This window comes from Somniosus microcephalus, chromosome 8 (assembly GCF_052327205.1).
Source record: "Somniosus microcephalus isolate GS21.2 chromosome 8, FLI_Smic_1.0, whole genome shotgun sequence".
Lineage (NCBI taxonomy): Eukaryota > Metazoa > Chordata > Chondrichthyes > Squaliformes > Somniosidae > Somniosus > Somniosus microcephalus.
The window spans coordinates 128,526,195-128,546,875 of record NC_140994.1 but is presented as its reverse complement, the minus strand read 5'-3'; the positions used below and the strand labels follow the sequence as shown (position 1 = coordinate 128,546,875).

Below are 20,681 nucleotides of genomic sequence, written 5' to 3'. Positions count from 1 at the left end.
TCCTCACTTTTTATTGACACTGTTACACACATTCGCTTCTGCTCTCCTCCCCACTGCCATTCTCTCTCTCTCTCTATTATTCCCAGAAAGTGAGTAGCCTCCATTTGATACATTTTCTTGACAGCTTGACTGAGATCAGGAACTCACGATGCAGGACTAATCATTGGTCACCTGTTCTGAAGGGTTAGCGGCAGTAAGTTAAATTACCTGTCGTCATACTCTATTAAGTACACTAACTTGGTCAGGTGTTAGTCATGGCTCAGTTGGTAGCACTCTCGCCTCTAAGTCAGAAGGTTCTGGGTTCAAGTCCCAATCCAGCGACTTGATCACAAAATCTAGGTTGACACACTAGTCCAGTACCGAGGGAGTGCTGCACTGGCGGAGGTGCCATCTTTCAGATGAGACGTTAAACCAAGGCCCAGTTTGCCCTCTGAGGTGGACACTAAAGATCCCATGGCACTATTTCAAAGAAGAGTAAAGGAGTTCTCCCTGGTGTCCAGGCCAATATTTATCCCTCAACCAACATCACTGAAAAACCCCCAGATTATCTGGTCAATGCTGTTTGTGGTAGCTTTCAAACAGCGATAAATTGGCTGTTGCATTTTCTACATGACAACATTGATTACACTTCAAAAGTACTTCATTGGCTGTAAAGAGCTTTGGGACGTCCTGAGGTTGTGAAAGGCGCTATATAAATCCAAGTTCTTTCTTTTCTTTAGACAGTATTTGGTGGTGCAATCGCACAAAAACGGGTGATAGCAAATCAGCAGCTCGTTTTACAACTTACCGATTGTCTTTACCCGTTTGAAGTCAATGGGCTGCTGACCCGCTATCACCCATTTGTTGCGCTAGTGCCGAAGAGCGAGTGTGCCCCCCACTCCCGCCATTACTCCGCATGAGCTCAATCAAATACAGGTGGAGTTGCTGATCATCGACAAGAACCAGCAGGTGGCCTCTGTACCTGGTCTCACACTTGCGGTAACTTCCCCGCTGGTCTTTGCCACAGTTGCCGTACGTGTCCCCGGCGTTGTTCACCATTTCGAAGCACTCTGCTGGAGCAGCTCGAGCCCCTGAAACCGCAGAGAAGAAAGTCAGGGGGTTATACCTTCAATACACTTCGGAGCACGAGAAGCTTTAGGGGAACAGGAAAAGATCATTCGACCAACGAGTCTTACTCATAAGTAAAAACAGGAAACGCTGGAAAACACTCAGCAGGTCAGGCAGCATCCGTGGAGAGAGAAACAGAGTTAATGGATGTAACTTTAACCTAATTTGCCTGGTGGGAAACCCACAGGATTGGATGGTTTGCCAGTTTTACACTCGTCCCAATATTGATCTCCCTTGACTTCAATGTTTAATTAAGAATATTAAAGTATACCGCCCTCCCTCAGCTGATGAATCAGTACTCCTCCATGTTGAACACCACTTGGAAGAAGCATTGAGGTTGACAAGGGCACAGAATATACTCTGAATGGGGGACTTCAATGTCCATCACCAAAAGTGGCTCGGTAGCACCACTACTGACTGAGCTGGCCGAGTCCTGAAGGACATAGCTGCCAGACTGGGCCTGCGGCAGGTGGTGAGGGAACCAACACGATGGAAAAACCGGCTTGACCTCGTCCTCACCAATCTACCTGTTGCAGATGCATCTGTCCATGACAGTGACCAACGCACAGTCCATTTGGAGACGAAGTCCTGGCTTCATACTGAGGACACCCTCCAACGTGTTGTGTGACACTACCACTGTGCTAAATGGGATAGATTCAGAATAGATCTAGCACTTCAAAACTGGGCATCCATGAGGCGTTGTGGGCCATCAGCAGCATCAGAATTGTATTCCACCACAATCTGTAACCTCATGGCCCAGCATGTCCCTCATTCTACCATCAAGTCAAGGGAGCATCCCTGGTTCAATTAGGAGTGTAGAGAGAATGCCAGGAGCAGCACCAGGCGTACCTAAAAATGAGGTGCCAACCTGGGGAAGCTGTAACACAGGACTACATGCATGCTAAACAGAGCAAGCAGCATGCTATTGACAGAGCAAAGCGATCCCACAACCAACAGATTAGATCAAAACTCTGCTGTCCTACCACATCCAGTTGTGAATGGTGCTGGACGATTGAAAACTAATGGGAGGAGGAGGCTCCATGAATATCCCCATCCTCAATGATGGCGGAGCCCAGCACGTAAGTGCAAAAGACAAGGCCGAAGCATTTGCAACCTTCTTCAGCCAGAAGTACCGAGTGGATGATCCATATCGGCCTCCTCCTTAGGTCCCCACCATCACAGAAACCAGTTTTCAGCCAATTCGATTCACTCCACGTGATATCAAGAAACGGCTGAGTGCACTGGATACAGCAAAGGCTATGGGCCCCGACAACATCCCAGCTGTCGTGCTGAAGACTTGTGCTCCAGAACTAGCTGTGCCTCTAGCCAAGCTGTTCCAGTACAGCTACAACACCGGCATCTATCCGACAATGTGGAAAACTGCCCAGGTATGTCCTGTCCACTAAAACCAGGACAAATCCAATCCAGCCAATTACCGCCCCATCAGTCTACTCTCAATCATCAGGAAAGTGATGGAAGGTGTCGTCGACAGTGCTATGAAATGGCAATAACCTGCTCACTGGTGCCCAGTTTGGGTTCCGCCAGGACCACTAGGCCCCAGACCTCATCACAGCCTTGGTCCAAACATGGACAAAGGAGCTGCATTCCAGAGGCGAGGTGAGAGTGACTGCCTTGACATCAACGCAGCATTTAACCGAATGTGGCATCAAGAAACCCTAGTAAAATTGAAGTCAATGGGAATCATGGGGAAAACTCTCCACTGGCTGGAGTCATACCTAACACAAAGGAAAATTGTTGTTGTTTTTGGAGGCCAATCATCTCAGCCTCAGGACATCGCTGCAGGAGTTCCCCAGGACAGTGTCCAAGGCCCAATGATCTTCAGCTACTTCATCAATGACCTTCCCTCCATCATAACGTCAGAAGTGGGGATGTTTGCTGATAATTGTAAGCGTTCAGTTCCATTCGCAGCTCCTCAAATAAAGAAGCAGTCCATGCCCGCATGCAGCAAGACCTGGATGGTGTTCAGGCTTGGGATGATAAGTGGCAGGTAACTTTTGTGCCACACAAGTGCCAGGCAATGACTATCTCCAACAAAAGAAAGTTTAACCACTGCCCCTTGACATTCAACGGTATTACCATCGCTGAATCCGCCACCATCAACATCCTAGGGGTCTAGGGGTCAGCATTGAGCAGAAACTTAAGTGCACCAGCCACATAAATACTGTGGCTACAAGAGCAAGTCAGAGGCTGGGTATTCTGCGGTGAGTGTCTCACCTCCTGACTCCCTAAAGCCTTTCCACCATCTACAAGGCACAAGTAAGAAGTATGATGAAATACTCTCCACTTGTCTGGATGAGTGCAGCTCCAACAACACTCAAGAAGCTCAACACCATCCAGGACAAAGCAGCCCACTTCATTGGCACCCCATCCATCATCTTAAACATTCACTCCCTCCACCACCGGTGTACCGTGGCTGCAGTGCATACCATGTACAAGATGCACTGCAGCAACTCGGCAAGGCTTCTTCGGCAGCACCTCCCAAACCCGCGACCTCTTCCACCTAGAAGGACAAAGGCAGCAGGCGCATGGGAACACCACCACCTACAAGTTCCCCTCCAAGTCACACACCATTCTGACTTGGAAATATATCGCTGTTCCTTCATCATCGCTGGGTCAAAATCCTGGAACTCCCTCCCTAACAGCACTGTGGGAGTACCTTCATCACATGGACTGCAGCGGTTCAAGAAAGCAGCTCACCACCACCTTCTCAAGGACAATTAGGGATGGGCAATAAATGCTGGCCTTGCCAGTGATGTCCACATCCCAGGGCGGGATGTAAAACCATCATTCCACCCGATACCGGCAAATTCCCGATAGGCGGGTTAGGTTAAAATTGCCCGCAATGTTTCAGGTCGATGACCTTTCATCAGAACTGAAAGATTTTAGAGATGAACAGCTGTTAAGCAAGTGCACAGCCAGAGGAGAAGGGGGACAGGGAAAGAACAAAGGGAGCGGTCTGTGAGATGCCCAAGATCAGCAGGGCAGTTGGAATAATGTATTCGCTGCTCACGATGCGGTCTCTTCTGCACTGAGGAGACCAAATGTAGATTGGGTGATCGCTTTCCTTAATACTTCCATTCAGACCGCAATCGAGACACTGAGCTTCCGGCCGCGTGCCACTTTAAATCTCCACCCCACGCCTGCTCTGACCGCTCTGTCCTCGGCCTATTACACTGTTCCAATGAAGCTCAACGCAAGCTCGAGGAACAGCAGCTGACCAGATCACTGACCTGAAACGTTTGCTCTGTTTCTTTCTCCACAGATGCTGCCTGACCTGCTGAGTGTTTCCAGTATTTTCTGTTCTTATTTCAGATTTCCAGCATTCGCAGTATTTTCCTTTTGGTTTAGGCTTTCATACATCAACCTCACTTCCCCACCCTATCCCACCATTCCTTCTCGATCCAGAAATGTATCCAATTGTCTCTCCAATACGTTAATTCTGTCTGCATCAATGTCCTCTCCTGGCAACTTATTCCACAGCTTGGTTATCCATTGGGAGCAACAATAACAACGTCCCAAGGTGATTCACAGGAGCAATTTTCAAACAAATTTTGTCATCGCGCCACATAAGGAGATATTAGGGTAGGTGGAGGTAGGTTTAAGGAGCTTCTTAAAGGAGGAAGGAGAGGTAGACAGGCAGAAAGGTTTAGGGAGGTAATTCCAGAGTTTAGGACCTCGGCAGCTGAAGGCACGGCCACCAATAGTGGAGTGATAAAAACAAACTATGGGTATGAATTCAATGCATTGAAAGATCTGTAAGTTTGTGTGAGAGCTTGTTAGCGGTCAGCAGTAAATATGGAATTAGCAACACTTGCAAAGATCTTGGAGGATTGCAGGGCTGGAGGAGGTTACAGAGATAGAGAGGGGAGAGGCCATGGAGGGATTTGAAAACAAGGATGAGAATTTTAAAATCGAGGCGCTGTCAGACTGAGAGCCAATGTAGGTCAGCGAGCAGTTCCCTTCTTACTTCTAATTTCCCGAGTTTTTGCAATCATCAACAATTTTCCTGGATCAAAAAAACAGCAAAATACCGCAGGTGCTGGAATTCTGAAACAAAAACAGAAAACACCGGAAACACATCTGTGGAAAAAAATATCTTCACATGGACCCTTTGAAGATATTACAGATAGAACAGCCCAAAATCCCGGCTAACACTCCAGTGCAGTGCTGAGGGAGTGCTACCCCGTCGGAGGTGCCGTTTCAAATGAGACGTTAAATTGAGGCCCCGCCTGCTCTCTCAGGACGTTGTAAAAGACCCATGGTATGATTCATAGAATTACATCGAACTTACGCACAGAAGTAGGCCATTCGGCCCAACTGGTCTACGCTGGTGTTTATGCTCCACATGAACCTCCTCCACCCTACTTCATCTCACCCTATCAGCACATCCTTCCAGTCCTTTCTCCCTCATGTGCTTATCTCACTTCCCCTTAAATGCATCAAAGATTCAAAAAGAAAGGGAGTTCTCCCCAGTGTCCTGGCCAATATTAATCTTACAGTCAACACCTCCCACAAATAAACTAGTAATTTATCTCATTGCTGTTAGTGGGAGCTTGCTGTGCATAAATTGGCTGCCATGATTACCCACATTACAACAGTGACTACACTTCAAAAGGACTTCATTGGCTGGCAAGTGCTTTGGGGCATCCTGAGGTTGTGAAAGGTGCTATAGAAACGTAAGTTCTTTTATAGTCTCTTTCTTTCTTCTTTCACAACATGCACGTTCCAGCAGAGATCACAGGGTAGCAATCAAGAATGGGACATCTGGCTGAATTTTCGGCCCCCTCAAACAGACGAACTACAAAAAGACAAAACTAAATAAAAAGCCATAATTGAATCCAAGATCACTGGGATTTCTCTTTGAACTTACCGGAACCCCATAGGAGCACACACTGATTTTTGTAAGTCAGACACATCCCATTGTAGCAATAGGCCTGACCTCCATCACAGCTGCCACCATCCATTTGGTAAAAGTTGGCTGGACAAAACTCAGAGACGCCAGAGCAATACTCAGGTAGGTCACATGGTCCCGATGACTTCCTGCAGACTGTGCCAGAGGTCTTTAACTGTTGGAAGAGAAAATTCACCAGTATATGAATGTGAGGCCGATGAAAGGGACACACTGTGCCATTTTAGAGTCATAGGGGGAGAAATTCGGTATCGCCCCGTTTGGGGCGCAATTATCGGCCGGGCGCAAAGTTTAGCGCCTGGTGCTAATTATCGCCTCCGACTGCAAACTTGGCTTCTACTTCTATCGCCCCTGGAGGTGATTGGAGCGCTAAATCAGGTGCTACACACCTCTCTTAAGGTGCTAACGCCGAGGAGCGAGGCGCTACCTCAGAGCGCTGGCGAAGCTCATTTGATGTCAGTCAGCAATGGAACACAAGACACACTGGTGCCGGCCAGTTCTTAAAGGGGAGGGTTGACCTTGCTCTCCAGCCACACCCTGCTCATTGCAGCCTTGGATCTCGGCCTGGAGAGACCTGTATATCAAATCTGCTGGAAAGAACAATGGAGAGGCCCAGGGAAAGAGCTCAGAGCGCAGCCCCTATAGTTTCTTCTAAATCGATGCAAGGAAGGTCGAATCAAAATGAACCTGCAAAGTGCTGCTCAGTACCCAAAACACCTACACACAGCGTTGAATCTCTCCAGAAGTCTCTCTCTGTCTCTCAGAATGCGTGGTGCAAAAATGTCGCAAGCAAAAAAAGGCAGGAAGCGGCCGCCTTTAAATAGCGTTCCCCCAGTCCTTTCCCAACTGCAAAACGTTCCCCTCTACCTGTCGTTGCTAGCGGCAGGTGGAAAGGCAGGGGGCGCCACTCCATATCCGGTCCGGGGCGCTACCGGGGCATTGCACGCTCGACTGACGTCACGATCTGCGGGCGCAGGAGATCGTGGCGGTAGTGTTTAGCGCCGCCGCAAATTGTCTGGTCAATTTCGCGAGCGGCACAAACATCGCTGCGCCCGGGCGCTAGTTGCTTTGCGCCATATTAGCGTGGGCGCCAACGGGGAGTGCAAAGCAACCGAATTTTTCCTCCATAGAGTCATAGGGCAGGATTTTCATTGGGCCGTGGAGGTGGGATTGGAGTCATGTGGGGGGTTAAAATTGCAAAAACTGGCGTGCAGGCCCAACTCCGCCTCCATGCAATTTTCATTAATTCATATCTGATGGTCCCGTCTTCGTCCCGCCTCCAAGAGGTGGGATAGGCCGTTAAGGCTGTTAACAAGCAGTAAATTGCCTTTGTAATGCCATTTTCCCACGTGAAACACGCCTGTTCTGAAACATGACGGTGAAACCTGGCAGGAGCCCAATTGGATTGCTGACTATCAGCTGCAGCTCAACCAATAAAGAGGAGATTTGATCAGCCATCATTTGCAGGTGGCAGGACTTTGTAGTCTCAGGTCTGGGGGAACTTTTAGAAGGCATAACCACAGCTGTGGAAGTTTGGAGCCTGACACCCATCTCTAGTATGACCTCCTGGGAAACCCCTCTCGCCGCCCTCACTGAGCGCTTCCTCAACTGAGGCATATACCAGAAGCATGGGAGCCATCTATTTCCTTCCCTTCTGGACATTAGATGAGGACGAACATCAGCCGTGGCACCAGCAGAACCAGGAACAACAGCAGCACCAACAGCAGCAGCACCAACAGCAGCAGCAACAACCGGAGCGCCAAGCTGCAACTCACCCACCTGAAGCTGCACAGGCCAGAAGGGGCCAGCGCATGGAAGTCCATCAGCGCAGGAGATACCCCCCAAACAGGGTCTACAGACACAGGGTCAGCTACCTCAACATGTCTGAGCAGCAGTGCAAAGGCGGCTCCGACTTTCGCGAGAGGTAGTGGGTGACATCTGCGCAATGCTGCAACACCTGCAGGCCAGAGGACCAAGTGGACAACCCTTACCAGTGGCCGTCAAAGCCACCACCGCACTCAACTTTTTTGCCTCAGGCTCATTCCAGGGATCAGCAGCACACATCAGCGGCATCTCCCAGGCGGCCGCACACACTTGCATCACACAGGTAACCGATGCCCTCTTTGCCATCGCGCACAATCACATCCATTTCACCAAGGATCAAGCAAGTGTCACGGCGCGTGTGGTTGGATTAGCTAATCTGGCAGGCTTTCCAAGGGTGCAGGGCATCGTTGACTGCACACATGTGGCCCTTAAGGCACTCCATCGCAATCCAGGTATTTTTGTCAACCGCAAGGGCTTCCACTCCCTTGACGTTCAGCTGGTGTGTGACCACAAGAAGGAAATTTTGCATGTTTGTGCCAAGTACCCTAGCAGTTGCCATGACTCCTTCATACTGCGCCAGTCTAGTGTGCCTCTGCTATTCAGTCCACCAGACCAACTTAACGGATGGCTACTTGGAGACAAGGGCTATCCCCTGAAGACGTGGCTAATGACGCCGTTGAGGAGACCATCCAACAAAGCTGAGGAGAGCTACAACTCCAGCCACATGTCCACCAGAGCCATAATCGGTTTGCTGAAGATACGCTTCAGATGCCTGGATAGATCAGGTGGAGCCCTGCAGTACTCAGCAGCCAGGGTCTCCAGAATCATCGTGGTTTGCTGTGCACTTCACAACATGGCAAAGCGTCGTGGCTTGCAGATTCCTGAGGACCAAGTGGCTCCTCACATATCCTCCTCAGATGAGGAGGAGGAGGAGGAGGAGGAGGAGGAGAGCGAAAATGAACATCTTGCAGAGGTCCATCAACCAGCGGCAGCAGTACGCAAGAACATTGCTGCCCGGGATGCAAGGAACGCACTCATCTTGGCCAGATTTGCTTAGCCTAGCCAATCAAGCACATTTGCCTCGCAGCTTCTTACCTGAGCATCGACAATGGCCAAGGACCAGCGGATTCCTAGCAATTTGACCACCATACTGACAATTGCAAGTAATCCTAAGCCCTCAATGTGAAAGTCCCATTTGCGAAATGACACACGCCACAACTACAGCAGTAGCCATCAGATTTTTTATTTACATTATTTATCTGATGGCTTTTTAAAATAAAACATCAAATTTCACCAAGTGACTACCCTTGTGACTATTTGTGCAGTATCTTTCTCTTATGCGTGCTCCTACGTGGTGCTTCCCCTGTGGCTTCAGCAGATGTGGAGGCCCCTTGCTCACTTTCCTGCTGCTCCTGTCTCGACACCTTTGGCGGGTGTCCTCTGGGGTTGCGAACCTGTGAGGGCTCAGCAACAGTCTGCTGCTCCTGCGGCTGTGCAGGGGTTGAGACGCCGATCTCAGATGGGTGTGGACTCTGGTGGGGCTCTGACTGAGGGCTCTGCAGTGGCATGGAAATGCGAGCGCTTGGAGAGGAGCCCCCACTTCCTTGATGTCTGCCACCAACTTCCCTCTCATGGGTCAGGTTCCCCTCAGCGCTTGCAAGTGGCTTGAGAGCACCTTGCTGCACATCAGGGGGGCCATGGGGACTCGTATCTGCACTGGCAGTCCTACTCAGAAGGACTTCCATGAAGGTCTGGTTTCTCTGTTCAATAGATGACCATCGCTCCTCCAGAGATGTCATTCTATTCTGAACACTCACCATGTTTTCTGCACTCTGACGACTTATCACCTCCATGGAGGTTGCCATCTTTTCCATGGTGATGCATTCACAAAGGCTCTGCTCATGTTCACTATGGACTCCTCCATTCGCTCCACACTCGCAGTGATCCTGGAGACAAAACCTGCCAGAGACTCCTGCATCTGTTCCTGGAGTTCCAGCACCACTGATCTCATGGATGGACCCAGAGGCAGAGGGTCGACATGCAGCTGAGCCGAGCTGGCAGAGTCCTGCGCCCTCCGATTAGGACTCTCCACTGCTTTCCCTGTCTCCACAATCTGCTGATGCTCACTTGTGAGCTGTGATACACCAGGTAACAACACTACTCTATGTCCCGAAGGTCCCACCGAGGTGTGAGTGTCTGCGCTGGTGCTGGGTGCACTGAATTCTGCTGACGCTGCGCCCTCAGAGGTTGCAGCTTCTTCTGAGGAGTTTTGAGGCTCATGCTGTTCCTCCTGGCTAGTGGGGACGGGTGCTTGCGATGGTCCTGTTGGGGAGTAAAGGGAAGAATCAGAGATGTGATGCCAAGGTTACATGCACATTGCATATTGCAGATGCTCATAAGTCCATCTGTTAGAGCTTCAGAATCATTATCAGCGACTCATGCAATGTCAATGAGAGAGATGGAAAACTATTCTGTCACCAGCTTGCTGTGATGCACCTCTCTGTCCTCACTTGTGCATCGTCCTCCACTCCTACGATCTCCAGGACCGCCTCCTCCCAGGGGGTGAGGTGGGCTACTGAGGGTGGCCCTCCTCCTGTCCTCGCTCTTTCTCGTTTATTGTGAGCTCTCTTTTCTTGCAATGAGGGAGATAAGTGGAGGTTGAGTGAGAATGATGGAGTGAGTGTAGAGATTCCATAGCATAGATACTTAGAAGGAGACAAAGATGGAGTGAGGTGGCAAGACCAAGGGCCCTCCCTGTGTGTTGTCAATTGTTTTCATAGCATCACAGTGATAGGGAGTGTGAGGGCTGCATAGTCGCATAGTTAGGTGAATGTGACCATAGAGAGAGAGGGAATGGGTAAGGGTGCATGGATGTCAGTGTCAAGTGGGATGTGGAGGAAGAGGTTGCTAAAGCTGAGTGCGGGTGAGGAAAGGCAATGGGGATCAGATTGAGGGTGATGGGAAATTCGTACTCACTTTTCCAGTGCGCAGTCCATGAAATCTCTTCCTGCATTGAATCCAGGTTCTGCGGGTTACTGATAATGAGTTGACCTCCTCTGCCACCTGGATCCACACAGTCTTGGTCTGCTGGGGAGGCTTCTTCCTCCCTGAAGAAGGGAAGAGCACCTCTTTATGAGCTCTTGCTCCCTCAACTAAAGCCTGCAAGACAACGTCATCAAACCTGGGAGCAGCCCTAGCTCTCTGGCTGGCCATTCTTCCTCCAGGTCCCTGGAGCATGAAAGGCCAAAAGGTTGGCAGTCTGCAGAAGAAGCAAGGCTTGTTGCAGACCTTAAATGCAGCAACAATGATGATGTCATCAGAGGCGACTTTCAGACTGGAAAAACTCATTTGCCATAGGTTCCCACACGTTGGAACTCAATTGGCCAATCAAGTTAAAATCGCATCAATTTTCCACATCGATTTAGTTTCGGGTGGATAACACGAAATGCGGATTACACGACCCCAGCCCGCCACTGAATTAAAATCCAGCCCATAATGTCACAGAAGGAAGCCATTCGGCCCATCGAGTCCGTGCCGGCTCTCTGCAGAGCAACGAGTCAGTCCTATTCCCCCGCTCTATCCCCGTAGCCCTGCTGGACAATTTAGAGGTCACAGGTCAAATTCCCAGAAGGTACGTCTCTGCACACCTTGGAAGGTTCCTCTAGGGTCCTTTCATTTGTATTATGGCTGCTAGGGTAGCCCTACCATGAATAAGATTTTCCCTGTGTGTTTCCCCTTGCTGAAGAGTGAGAGGAGCAGAGGAGTATCACTGCTCAAGCCCAAGTACTGTAGGGCAGTCACCAATTGGGCTTTAGAACCAATTGTTCCGTGTTTGAGCTGGCTATGACAAAAGGTTAAAATGTAAACTGGTTGCCAATGGGTTTTGATTCCTCTGTGTGCTATTTTTAGCACATTAGTTAGTGTGTTCATGACAGTAATCATATTCAATTAGTGCAGACAGGAGTTTACACAAACACTTTGACCTACAGTAACTCCCAGTCCCCCAACACAAGCGCTGCAGGTTCCCTTCCCCGTAAGACTATTAGTGAACCACTTGGGTTTTTACGACAATCCAACAAGTAATTTGGAAATATCTATTAAATAGGGTATTAATGGACATTTGCAAATCATCAAATGTTATTGAATTTTAAAAATGACATTGTAAAGGTTCTGACCTTGCACTTATGACAACAGATCCCATGAGCGCATTCTGCATTCATCGTCAGGGTGCAGTTATTGGCGTAACAACAGGGGTTGTTACATTCCTGAAAAAGAAGCACAAGAAATGAGGAAGAGCAATAAAGGCACACACTTAGAAAGATGGGCTTGCTGTGGTGCCAAGCCACATAGATCAGGGAGGGCTCATGTTTGATCTCTGGTCTGTGTTAAGAGTCTTAGAAGAATCTCTCTCTCTCCCCGCCCTTGGATAGAATGATTCGATCTACAACCCCTCAGTTGGGTGCCCTTATCCTTCTCCCTGCCACTGAATCGGCTCACGTTCCCTCTCAATTGCCCCCTTTCCCCAAGAATGTTTATTTTTGGAGATCAGTGAACTGTCCTGGCAGATGTAACATCGTGAAGGGCTTTCACTGGAATGTGATTGGGTAGAATGTTTCTTTGGTAGATTTTATGATTGGGTAGAATTTTATTTTGATGAAATATGATTGGGGAGAACATGTGACTGGTGAATAAGAAAAGTACAAACTAGCCAATTGAAAAGAAGAAACTGAAACTTAACAGACTGTTTTGTTGTGTTTGTGCTGTGTTGACATAGAGTTCATGCTGTTTGTTCAGGGTCGGTACCGTGTTCTGGGTCGGCGCCACGTTCGGAGTCGGTGCTGTGTTCGGGGTTGGTGCCACGTTCGGGGTCGGTGCCTTGTTCGGGGTCAGTGCCGTGTTCGGTGCCGTGTTCGGGGTCGGTGTTGTGTTCGGGGTCGGTGCCGTGTTCGGGGTCGGTGCCGCGTTCGGGGTCGGTGCCGCGTTCGGGGTCGGTGTCGCGTTCGGGGTCGTGTTCGGGGTCGGTGCCGCGTTCGGGGTCGGTGCCGCGTTCGGGGTCGGTGCCGCGTTCGGGGTCGGTGCCGTGTTCGGGGTCGGTGCCGTGTTCGGTGCCATGTTCGGGGTCGGTGCCGTGTTCTGGGTCGGTGTTGTGTTCCAGGTCGGTGCCGTGTTCGGGGTTGGTGCTGTGTTTGGGGTCAGTGCCGTGTTCTGGGCCGGTGTTGTGTTCGGGGTCGGTGCCGTGTTCGGGGTCGGTGCCGTGTTCGGGGTCGGTGCCGTGTTCGGGGTCGGTGCCATGTTCGGTGCCATGTTCGGGGTCGGTGCCGTGTTCGGGGTCGGTGCCGTGTTCCGGGTCGGCGCCGTGTTCGGGGTCGGCGCCGTGTTCGGGGTCGGCGCCGTGTTCGGGGTCAGTGCTGATTTGGTCTGGTTGAATTCAATGTTCGAGCAGCATAGGCACTGTTTTTCTCAGGGCAGCTCCCTCACTAATGGATAAAATCCTAAAGTTTAAGATTTTACTGTACTTCAAATTTCCACACGGCATGTGGTGAAACAGAGGATGGTTGGAATTAGATGCAGTGTGAGGTGGAGGGAGCCATCTGGTAAAACTATCACAGGGGTGCTTGGCTAACATTTAAATTGAATATATTTGACATCATCTGGAGGCCTAATTTCAACCAGACTTCCGCAGCCTTCTGCATGAGAACTAAGACACGGTACATAGGATAATGGACATGATGTGAATTATGAGGCAGTAATCCAGTCAAGGAGTTGGAAATGATGTTACCAGCACGGGCGCCACTGACAACAGACTTGCAATGACACTGCATAGAGATCAAGAGCAGGGCCTTGCCTGATTTTTCTCTCCCTAACCCAGGGGGCAAAGAAGCCAACTGTGGCAACTCTCCTCTGCCCCTCGGCTGACTCAACACAGAACTGGAATCGAAGCTAAAACCCTCTGGGCTATTTAGCTCAGTTGCACATTGACTTAACCAACTCAAGTCACTGGAGCATCATAAGATGCTCACTTCGATCGTTAAAAAACTGAAATAAAACTTTCTGTGGTATGCATCACAAATAAAAATGAACTTCCATTTATACAGCACATTTCACGACCTCAGGACATGCTAAAGTGCTTTACCACCAATTAAGTGTAGTACCTGTTGTAACGTAGGAACTGTGGCAGCTAATTTGTGCACATCAAGGTCCCACAAACAGAAATGACCAGTTAATCTGTCTTTTATTGATATTGGTTGAGAGATAAATATTGACCAGGACACCAGGGAGAACTCCCCGGCTCTTTTTCTTCGCCATGGGATATTTTACGTCCACTTGAGGTTTAATGTCTCATTCGAAAGACGGCACCTCCGACAGTGCAGCACCCTCACAGTACTGCACTGGGAGTGTCAGCCTAGATTTTGTGTTCAAGTCTCTGGAGTGGGACTTGAATGCACAACCTTCTGACTCAGTGGTGAGAGTGCTGTCCGCCGAGCCACGCCTGACACCTGACCAAGTTAGCGTTCTTAATAGAGTCTGAAGACACTAGTATAACTTGCTGGCACTAAACCTTCAGAACAGGCAAGCAATGATAAGTCCCGCATTGCGAGTTCCTGATCTCAGTCAAGCTGGCTGAGTGGCCTACTCCTGTTCCCAGGTACGTCGCACAAAGCAAAGGGTGGTGAACCTCAGCTGGGATTCTCCTGCTCGCCCACTGCAACTTTGGCAGAAAGGCCACAGAAACCTTGGAAGAGCCAGCACTACTGCCATTTCTCTGGGGTTGCCATAACTCTCCCACCAAAGTTACGGCAGGCATGCAAGGAAAGACCCGTGGAAATCCACCCTTGTTAAGGGTTTAATGCATAACAGGGTACTGGATAATGTGACAGTTCTCAGTACAATCCAGGATAGATTTAACAGTGGGTTACTGGAAAACCTGGAATATATATTACAAAACAAAATCACTCAGCTCATAAACACTGACCCCACCCTGCTAAACCATCCCCATCCCCACAAGTCTCCATCCAGTCTGACCTCATTACCTCGCTCACCATTAAGATATCACTTCTGTCATCTCTACTTCACCTGCCATCTATTCCATCAGCATGGGTGCCCTTTATACCCTCTCACCTTGGTCCTCAGAATCCCACCACGATCAACCCCAACACCAGCAGTACCAAGAACAACAACATCAACCTTCTCCGCAATCACCTGATGCTGCACAAGACACAGGGCATTAGCACCCGACCGCATTGCTGCCCGGGAGGGCAGGGATAGCCTCACCGTGGCCAGATTTACTTCACTTGATGCTGTACACCCTGGCTGCCACATGATACGCCAGGTTGGCACCCCCTTACAGCAACACCATAAAGCATCCCTACAATGCCCAAGCCATTCCTTTCACACTCATCACCATTGCGGGGGGTACCGTTATATCTCACCATTCACGGCAACTCACTAAGCAACTTCCAAAGGTGCGCACAAATCTGTCCAAGATTGGAAAGTGTTGAAAATAAAGATTTAAATGTTTGACTCCACATTAATAGAAACTTTACATGAACATTGTATAAAACATCCAAGTGCCTACCCTTGTGTGTTGTTAGTTGGTATGATTGTGTCTTGTTTTGCACACTTTGTTTGGCCCAGAAATTTGGGTCGGGTGCTTCCCGCGGGTGTAAGCCCCCGATCTGCACTTACCTTGCGCGCCGGCCGTTGAGCTGTAGGGCCCCGTGGAATTCCGATCCGGGGCCTGGTCCAGCTGCCAGCGCGCAGTGCTTGCGTATCCCAGGGGCGCAGTTAGTTCGATGCGTCCCCTGGGATCACGTGGGCCATGGGCACCCAATTGGAGCAGCGAATGCTCCATTCATAAGTTTTGACAGGAAGTGCTGTCAAGACTTATAAATACTACGGCCCCAAAATAGCACTAAACCTTCAAATAAATTTTTAAAAACATCACATTTTTAAAATCTATATATATAAATCGGTACTTCTGTCATTCTGTCTGTCTATCTGTCTATCTGTCTGTCATCGCGTGTGCTTATGGGTATGCACTCGAACGTTACAGGGCGTACCTACGCGCGCGTTACCTCCAAAGAAAGCTTACGCTTCCGAGACGGTTTTAAGCGTATTTACGTTTCGGCCGGGCTAAAATCCCGCCCGCGGTATCCCAAAAACCTTCAACGTTCCGCTCATTAGCATCTCATTATCCGCTCATTAGCGACAGAGTGACCTCGAGCTCGACCAATCGTACGCCGGGTTGCTGGCGTGTGCCGCCGGGCCAATCGGTGCGCGTGTGGCCGGGCTTTATCGTTCTGAACCGAGGTGATGCACCGCCATCTTGATTCCAAACTTTTCCTTTCTTTTTCCCGCTTTCTGCGTCTTAAAAAAAAACGTTGCTTTTAAAACACATATTGTTTTTAAAAAAATGATTTAGAAAGTAATTAACTTATCTAATCTCATTAATTTTCCTACCTTTCCCCTTTTTCCAGGTAGGCCTAGAAGCCTCGGCGTCTCCTCCGCACCCACGCCCGAGCTAGGCACCTCCCGGTCCCACGCGAAGGCTGGAGGGCCGAGCCTCAGCCCAGCGCCGCTAGTGTGCGCGCGCAGCAGGAGCTGAGACGTCTCTGGCTCGGCCGGGGGGCGGGGCTTGCTGAGCGTACAGCGTTACCCTGGCAACCGGGCCCGCCGGGCGTCTCGCACAGCCGCAATCGGCGGTCTTCACCTGGGGGGGGGGGCCGCGACCCTCGGGGGGGGGGGGGAGGGCCCGCGACCCTCGGGGGGGGGGGGGGGGCCGCGACCCTCGGGGGGGGGGGTGCCGCGCGCGCAGCAGGAGCAGCTGAGACGCGGCGTCTGTCTGGCTTGGTCAGCGTCACGGTTGCCCTGGCAACCGGGCCCGCCGGCCGAGAGAGACGCCGCGTCTCAGCTCCTGCTGCGCGCGCAATCGGCGGTCTTCACCTCGGAGGGGGGGGGGGGGGTCCGCGACCCTCGGGGGGGGGGGGGGTCCGCGACCCTCGGGGGGGTCGCCCCCCGCCCTCCCTCCCCCCCCCCGCCCTCCCTTCCCCCCCCGCCCTTCCCCCCTCCCTCCCCCCCTGCCCTCCCTTCCCCCCCGCCCTCCCTTCCCCGCTCTCCCCCTCCCCCCTCCCTCCCTTCCCCCGCCCTCCGCCTCCCTCTCCCCCTCCCTTCCCCTCCCTCCTCCTTCCCCCTCCCCTCCCCCCTCCCCTCCCCCCTCCCCTCCCCCTCTTCCCCTCCCCCCTCCCCTCCCCCTCTTCCCCTCCCCTCCCTCTCTTCCCCCCAGTCGCGCCCTCTCTTCCCCCCAGTCGCTCTCTCTCTTCCCCCCAGTCGCTCTCTCTTCCCCCCAGTCGCTCTCTCTCTCTTCCAACAACAACATTCCCTCGAAAAAGCCTCGGCACCGCCGGGCACTTCAGCTAGTAAACTATAAATTACATTAAATAACTATTTTAAACAATACTGTAATTTAAATTTTTGAAAAAAATGATTTTATATTCTAACGGGGCTAAAAATAAACTTACCCTGCTTTAAAGTATTTAAAAATAATAAACCTGTGGAAAAAATGTATTAATTTTAATTAATTCACCACTTACCTTGTAAAAAGCAGGCCTTACGCCTGCTTTTTATATTTCGAAATCCTGCAGGCTTACCCTCGCGTGAAAACCTGTAAAAAAAAACTAAGTTTGATGCGCACGCGCATCCTCCCCCACGCACGCGTTCGACCTCTGAACCCCTGCTTTCAGAGGAACGGACGTGCCGGTTTCCCACGCATCGGGCTTACGGGTGAGTACCCCGTGCGTACTCACCTGTGGAGACCCGAATTTCTGGGCCAATAAATTGCAGGACAACGGAGTATTACAGTTTAACTCTTTTATTAAGCATTAGGTCTGTGATCTTACTCATAGCAGCACTAGTGGGGAAAGCCTGGCATTAGGACCCCTAGCCTGGGTCTTCAAAACAATAGTAGTCCTTACAGATGCCTGCAGGCCAATGACAACTCAGCATGTGATCACATGTGACTATAATAGGTATTCCTTACAGATGCCTGCGGGCCAATGATAATTCAATATGCAAATGTTACATCCCCTTTCTTTTAAAAGAAAAATGTTATGCATTACTTTTAAACCTTTCTTCTACATAATGTTCTCGGTAGCATAAACATATAAGTAAACTCAGCATTTAACTAGCACTGAAAACATCTCAACATTTCAACAACGATGTACAGTTTTTTTTTAGGGCAGCGGTCCGCCTACACCCTTTGACAGTTCACAAGTCAAGGATAACTCCAGGCTTGACCTCTCGTCCCGACCTTATGTGGTATGAAACTGAGCATGCTCCTGAATCGGTCAACAATTCAGGTTCAGGTAAGTATGATGTGTTTTGTGTATTGCTCTGTTCATCACACTCTGTTGAATTGATCCTCTCGTCAGAATGACGGTGTTGTTCCTTGGTGTTCAGGCGGTGCCTGCGATTGCGGCGGTACACCTGTCCTTCTGGGGTGCGGACGTGATACGATCGCTCAGTGTCAGCTGGCTGGATGACGACTGCTGGCTTCCAGTAGTCATGCTCCTGGATTCTGACGGATTCTCCATTGTGCAGCGGCGGCAGTAGTCTAGCTGACCTGTCATAGTATCTCTTTTGGTGTTGCTGTCTCTGTACGTGTTTTGCATGCACTAGCTTGCAGCTGACGACCTCTGGCTGCAGCTGCTGGTTGGTGCTTGGAAGGATTGAGCGAAGTCTGCGGTTCATCAACAGCTGTGCTGGTGACTTGAAGTTGTCAACCGGAGTGTTGCGGTACTCAAGGAGACTGATGTAGGGGTCTCTTTTGTCCGCTTTGGCTTTGTCCATGAGTGTTTTTGCAATCTGGACAGTTTTTTCAGCAAGGCCATTACTTTGAGGGTAATGTGGACTTGATGTGACATGTGTGAAATCCCATGCCTTGGCAAACAACTCGAACTCTTTTGATTTGTATTGGGGGTCATTGTCTGAGACTAAAGTCTCTACCATGCCATGCCTGGCAAAGGCTGCCTTTAGCTTGTGGATCACAGCTGCAGATGAGGTGCTGTGAAGCTTGTCCAGTTCAAAAAATCTGCTGTAGTAATCAACAGTCACTATGTAGTCCTCGTTGTTCCATGTGAACAGATCCGTTGCCGCGACCTGCCAGGGCCTGTCTGGGATACGGTGAGGTATCATGGGTTCTTGGACATTTGATGGGCGGCGTTCTAGACAAATGGAACATTTTCCGACAATGTCCTCAATGTGTTTGCACATTCCAGGCCAAAACATAATGTCACGTGCTCTTTGTTTGCATTTTTCCATGCCCATATGTCCAGCATGAATTTTTTTCAACATCTCTTCTCTGAGACTGGTAGGAATGATGATTTTCTCCCTTTTGAAGATGATTCTGTTGATTTGTGACAGTTCGTCTCTGTGGTTCCAGAATTCAGATATGCTCTGAGGGCATTTCCTCCTTTCCTCAGGCCATCCTTCATGTATGACTTTGCTCAGCAGTGTGAGTTGTGCATCTTTCTCTGTTTCTGCTCGGATCTCCTTCAGTTTTGAGTCACTCACAGGTAAGCTGTTGTACACCATGTGCACCTGCACATCCATGCCTTCACTGAGGCTGCTGTCCTGGTAGCTAAGAGACTTTCTGGGGAGCGTGTCTGCGACAGGAATGTCTTTGCCTGGACGGTGAATAATTGTGAAGTCGTACTTCTGTAGCTGAAGGATCATTCTCTGTAGTCTTGGTGGGGCTGCGGCTAGTGGTTTCCTCATGATTGACTCGAGGGGCTTGTGGTCAGATTCCACAATGACTTGTCAGCCATAGATGTACTGGTGGAAATCCTTACATCCAAACAGAATTGCATATAGCTCTTTCTCGATTTGAGCATAGTTGATTTCACTGTCTGTGAGAGATCTGGAAGCATAGCCGATGGGCTTTCCTTCTTGCAGTAATACTGCGCCTAGTCCGTCCTTTAACGCATCCACTTGTAGTCTGAGCTCTTTGTTGGGGTCGAAGTAGGCAAGAACTGGTCCTGGTTCTCTGGTGATTAGATCTTTCATTTTCTGAAATGCTGTGTGATATACCTATCAATTCAGTTCATGAAAAGCGACGAGTTAAGTTAGTAACTATAGGTTTTTATTGGCTAAATAACAGAGCCCACCCTCGTGGGTGATCGGATCCAACAAGGAGGAATACCAGCCAGTCGACCACCTTTATACCTGGGCAAGCAGGCGGAGCCATGGGCGGAGTCAGCTGTGGTCAGCCCAGGTATAACAGCGTGGCAAGAGGTAACCTTGTGTAGTGATACAACAGTGTAAACAGTGATAACCATAGTGTAACGATATAAACAGTGATAACCATAGTGTAACGATAGTGAACGATAAAAGTGGTTTACCACACTGTGTCATGTTGTTTGTCCCACAGGAACTCATTGGATTGTTTGAGCAACTGACGCATGGGTGCGTTGATTTCGGAGAGGCTCGGGGCAAACTTGGCTAAGTAGTTAACCATGCCTAGTACTGTCTCTAGCTCTGCGCGGTTCTTCGGCAGCTCCATCTTCTTGATGGCGGAGATTTTCTCTGGATCCGGCTTAATGCCATCAGTTGAGAGGCGATGCCCGAAATAACTGATCTCGGTGGATCTGATTATGCTTTTTCTCAGGATTGAGCCGGATACCTTTCTCCCGTGATCTTTGTAGCATTGCATGGAGGTTCCTGTCATGTTCCTCTCTATTCCTGCCATCGATGAGGATATCATCTACGATTGCGACTACTCCGTCGAGGCCTTCATAGGTTTCGTCGATGTTCCGCTGGAATTCAT

At 50.0% G+C, this 20,681-nt stretch overlaps 1 protein-coding gene across 1 annotated transcript in view; it reads right to left on the bottom strand.

The window, feature by feature from the left end:
* Positions 1-20,681, bottom strand: part of adam19b (ADAM metallopeptidase domain 19b) — a 377,796-nt gene that overhangs the window by 37,344 nt on the left and 319,771 nt on the right. Inside the window, exons 13-15 of the mRNA XM_085994041.1 lie at positions 12,037-12,126; positions 5,999-6,194; positions 962-1,070 (exon numbers count right to left, since the gene is read on the bottom strand). Coding sequence (XP_085850167.1) covers positions 962-1,070; positions 5,999-6,194; positions 12,037-12,126 — 395 coding nt within the window. The remainder of the gene's footprint in view (positions 1-961; positions 1,071-5,998; positions 6,195-12,036; positions 12,127-20,681) is intronic.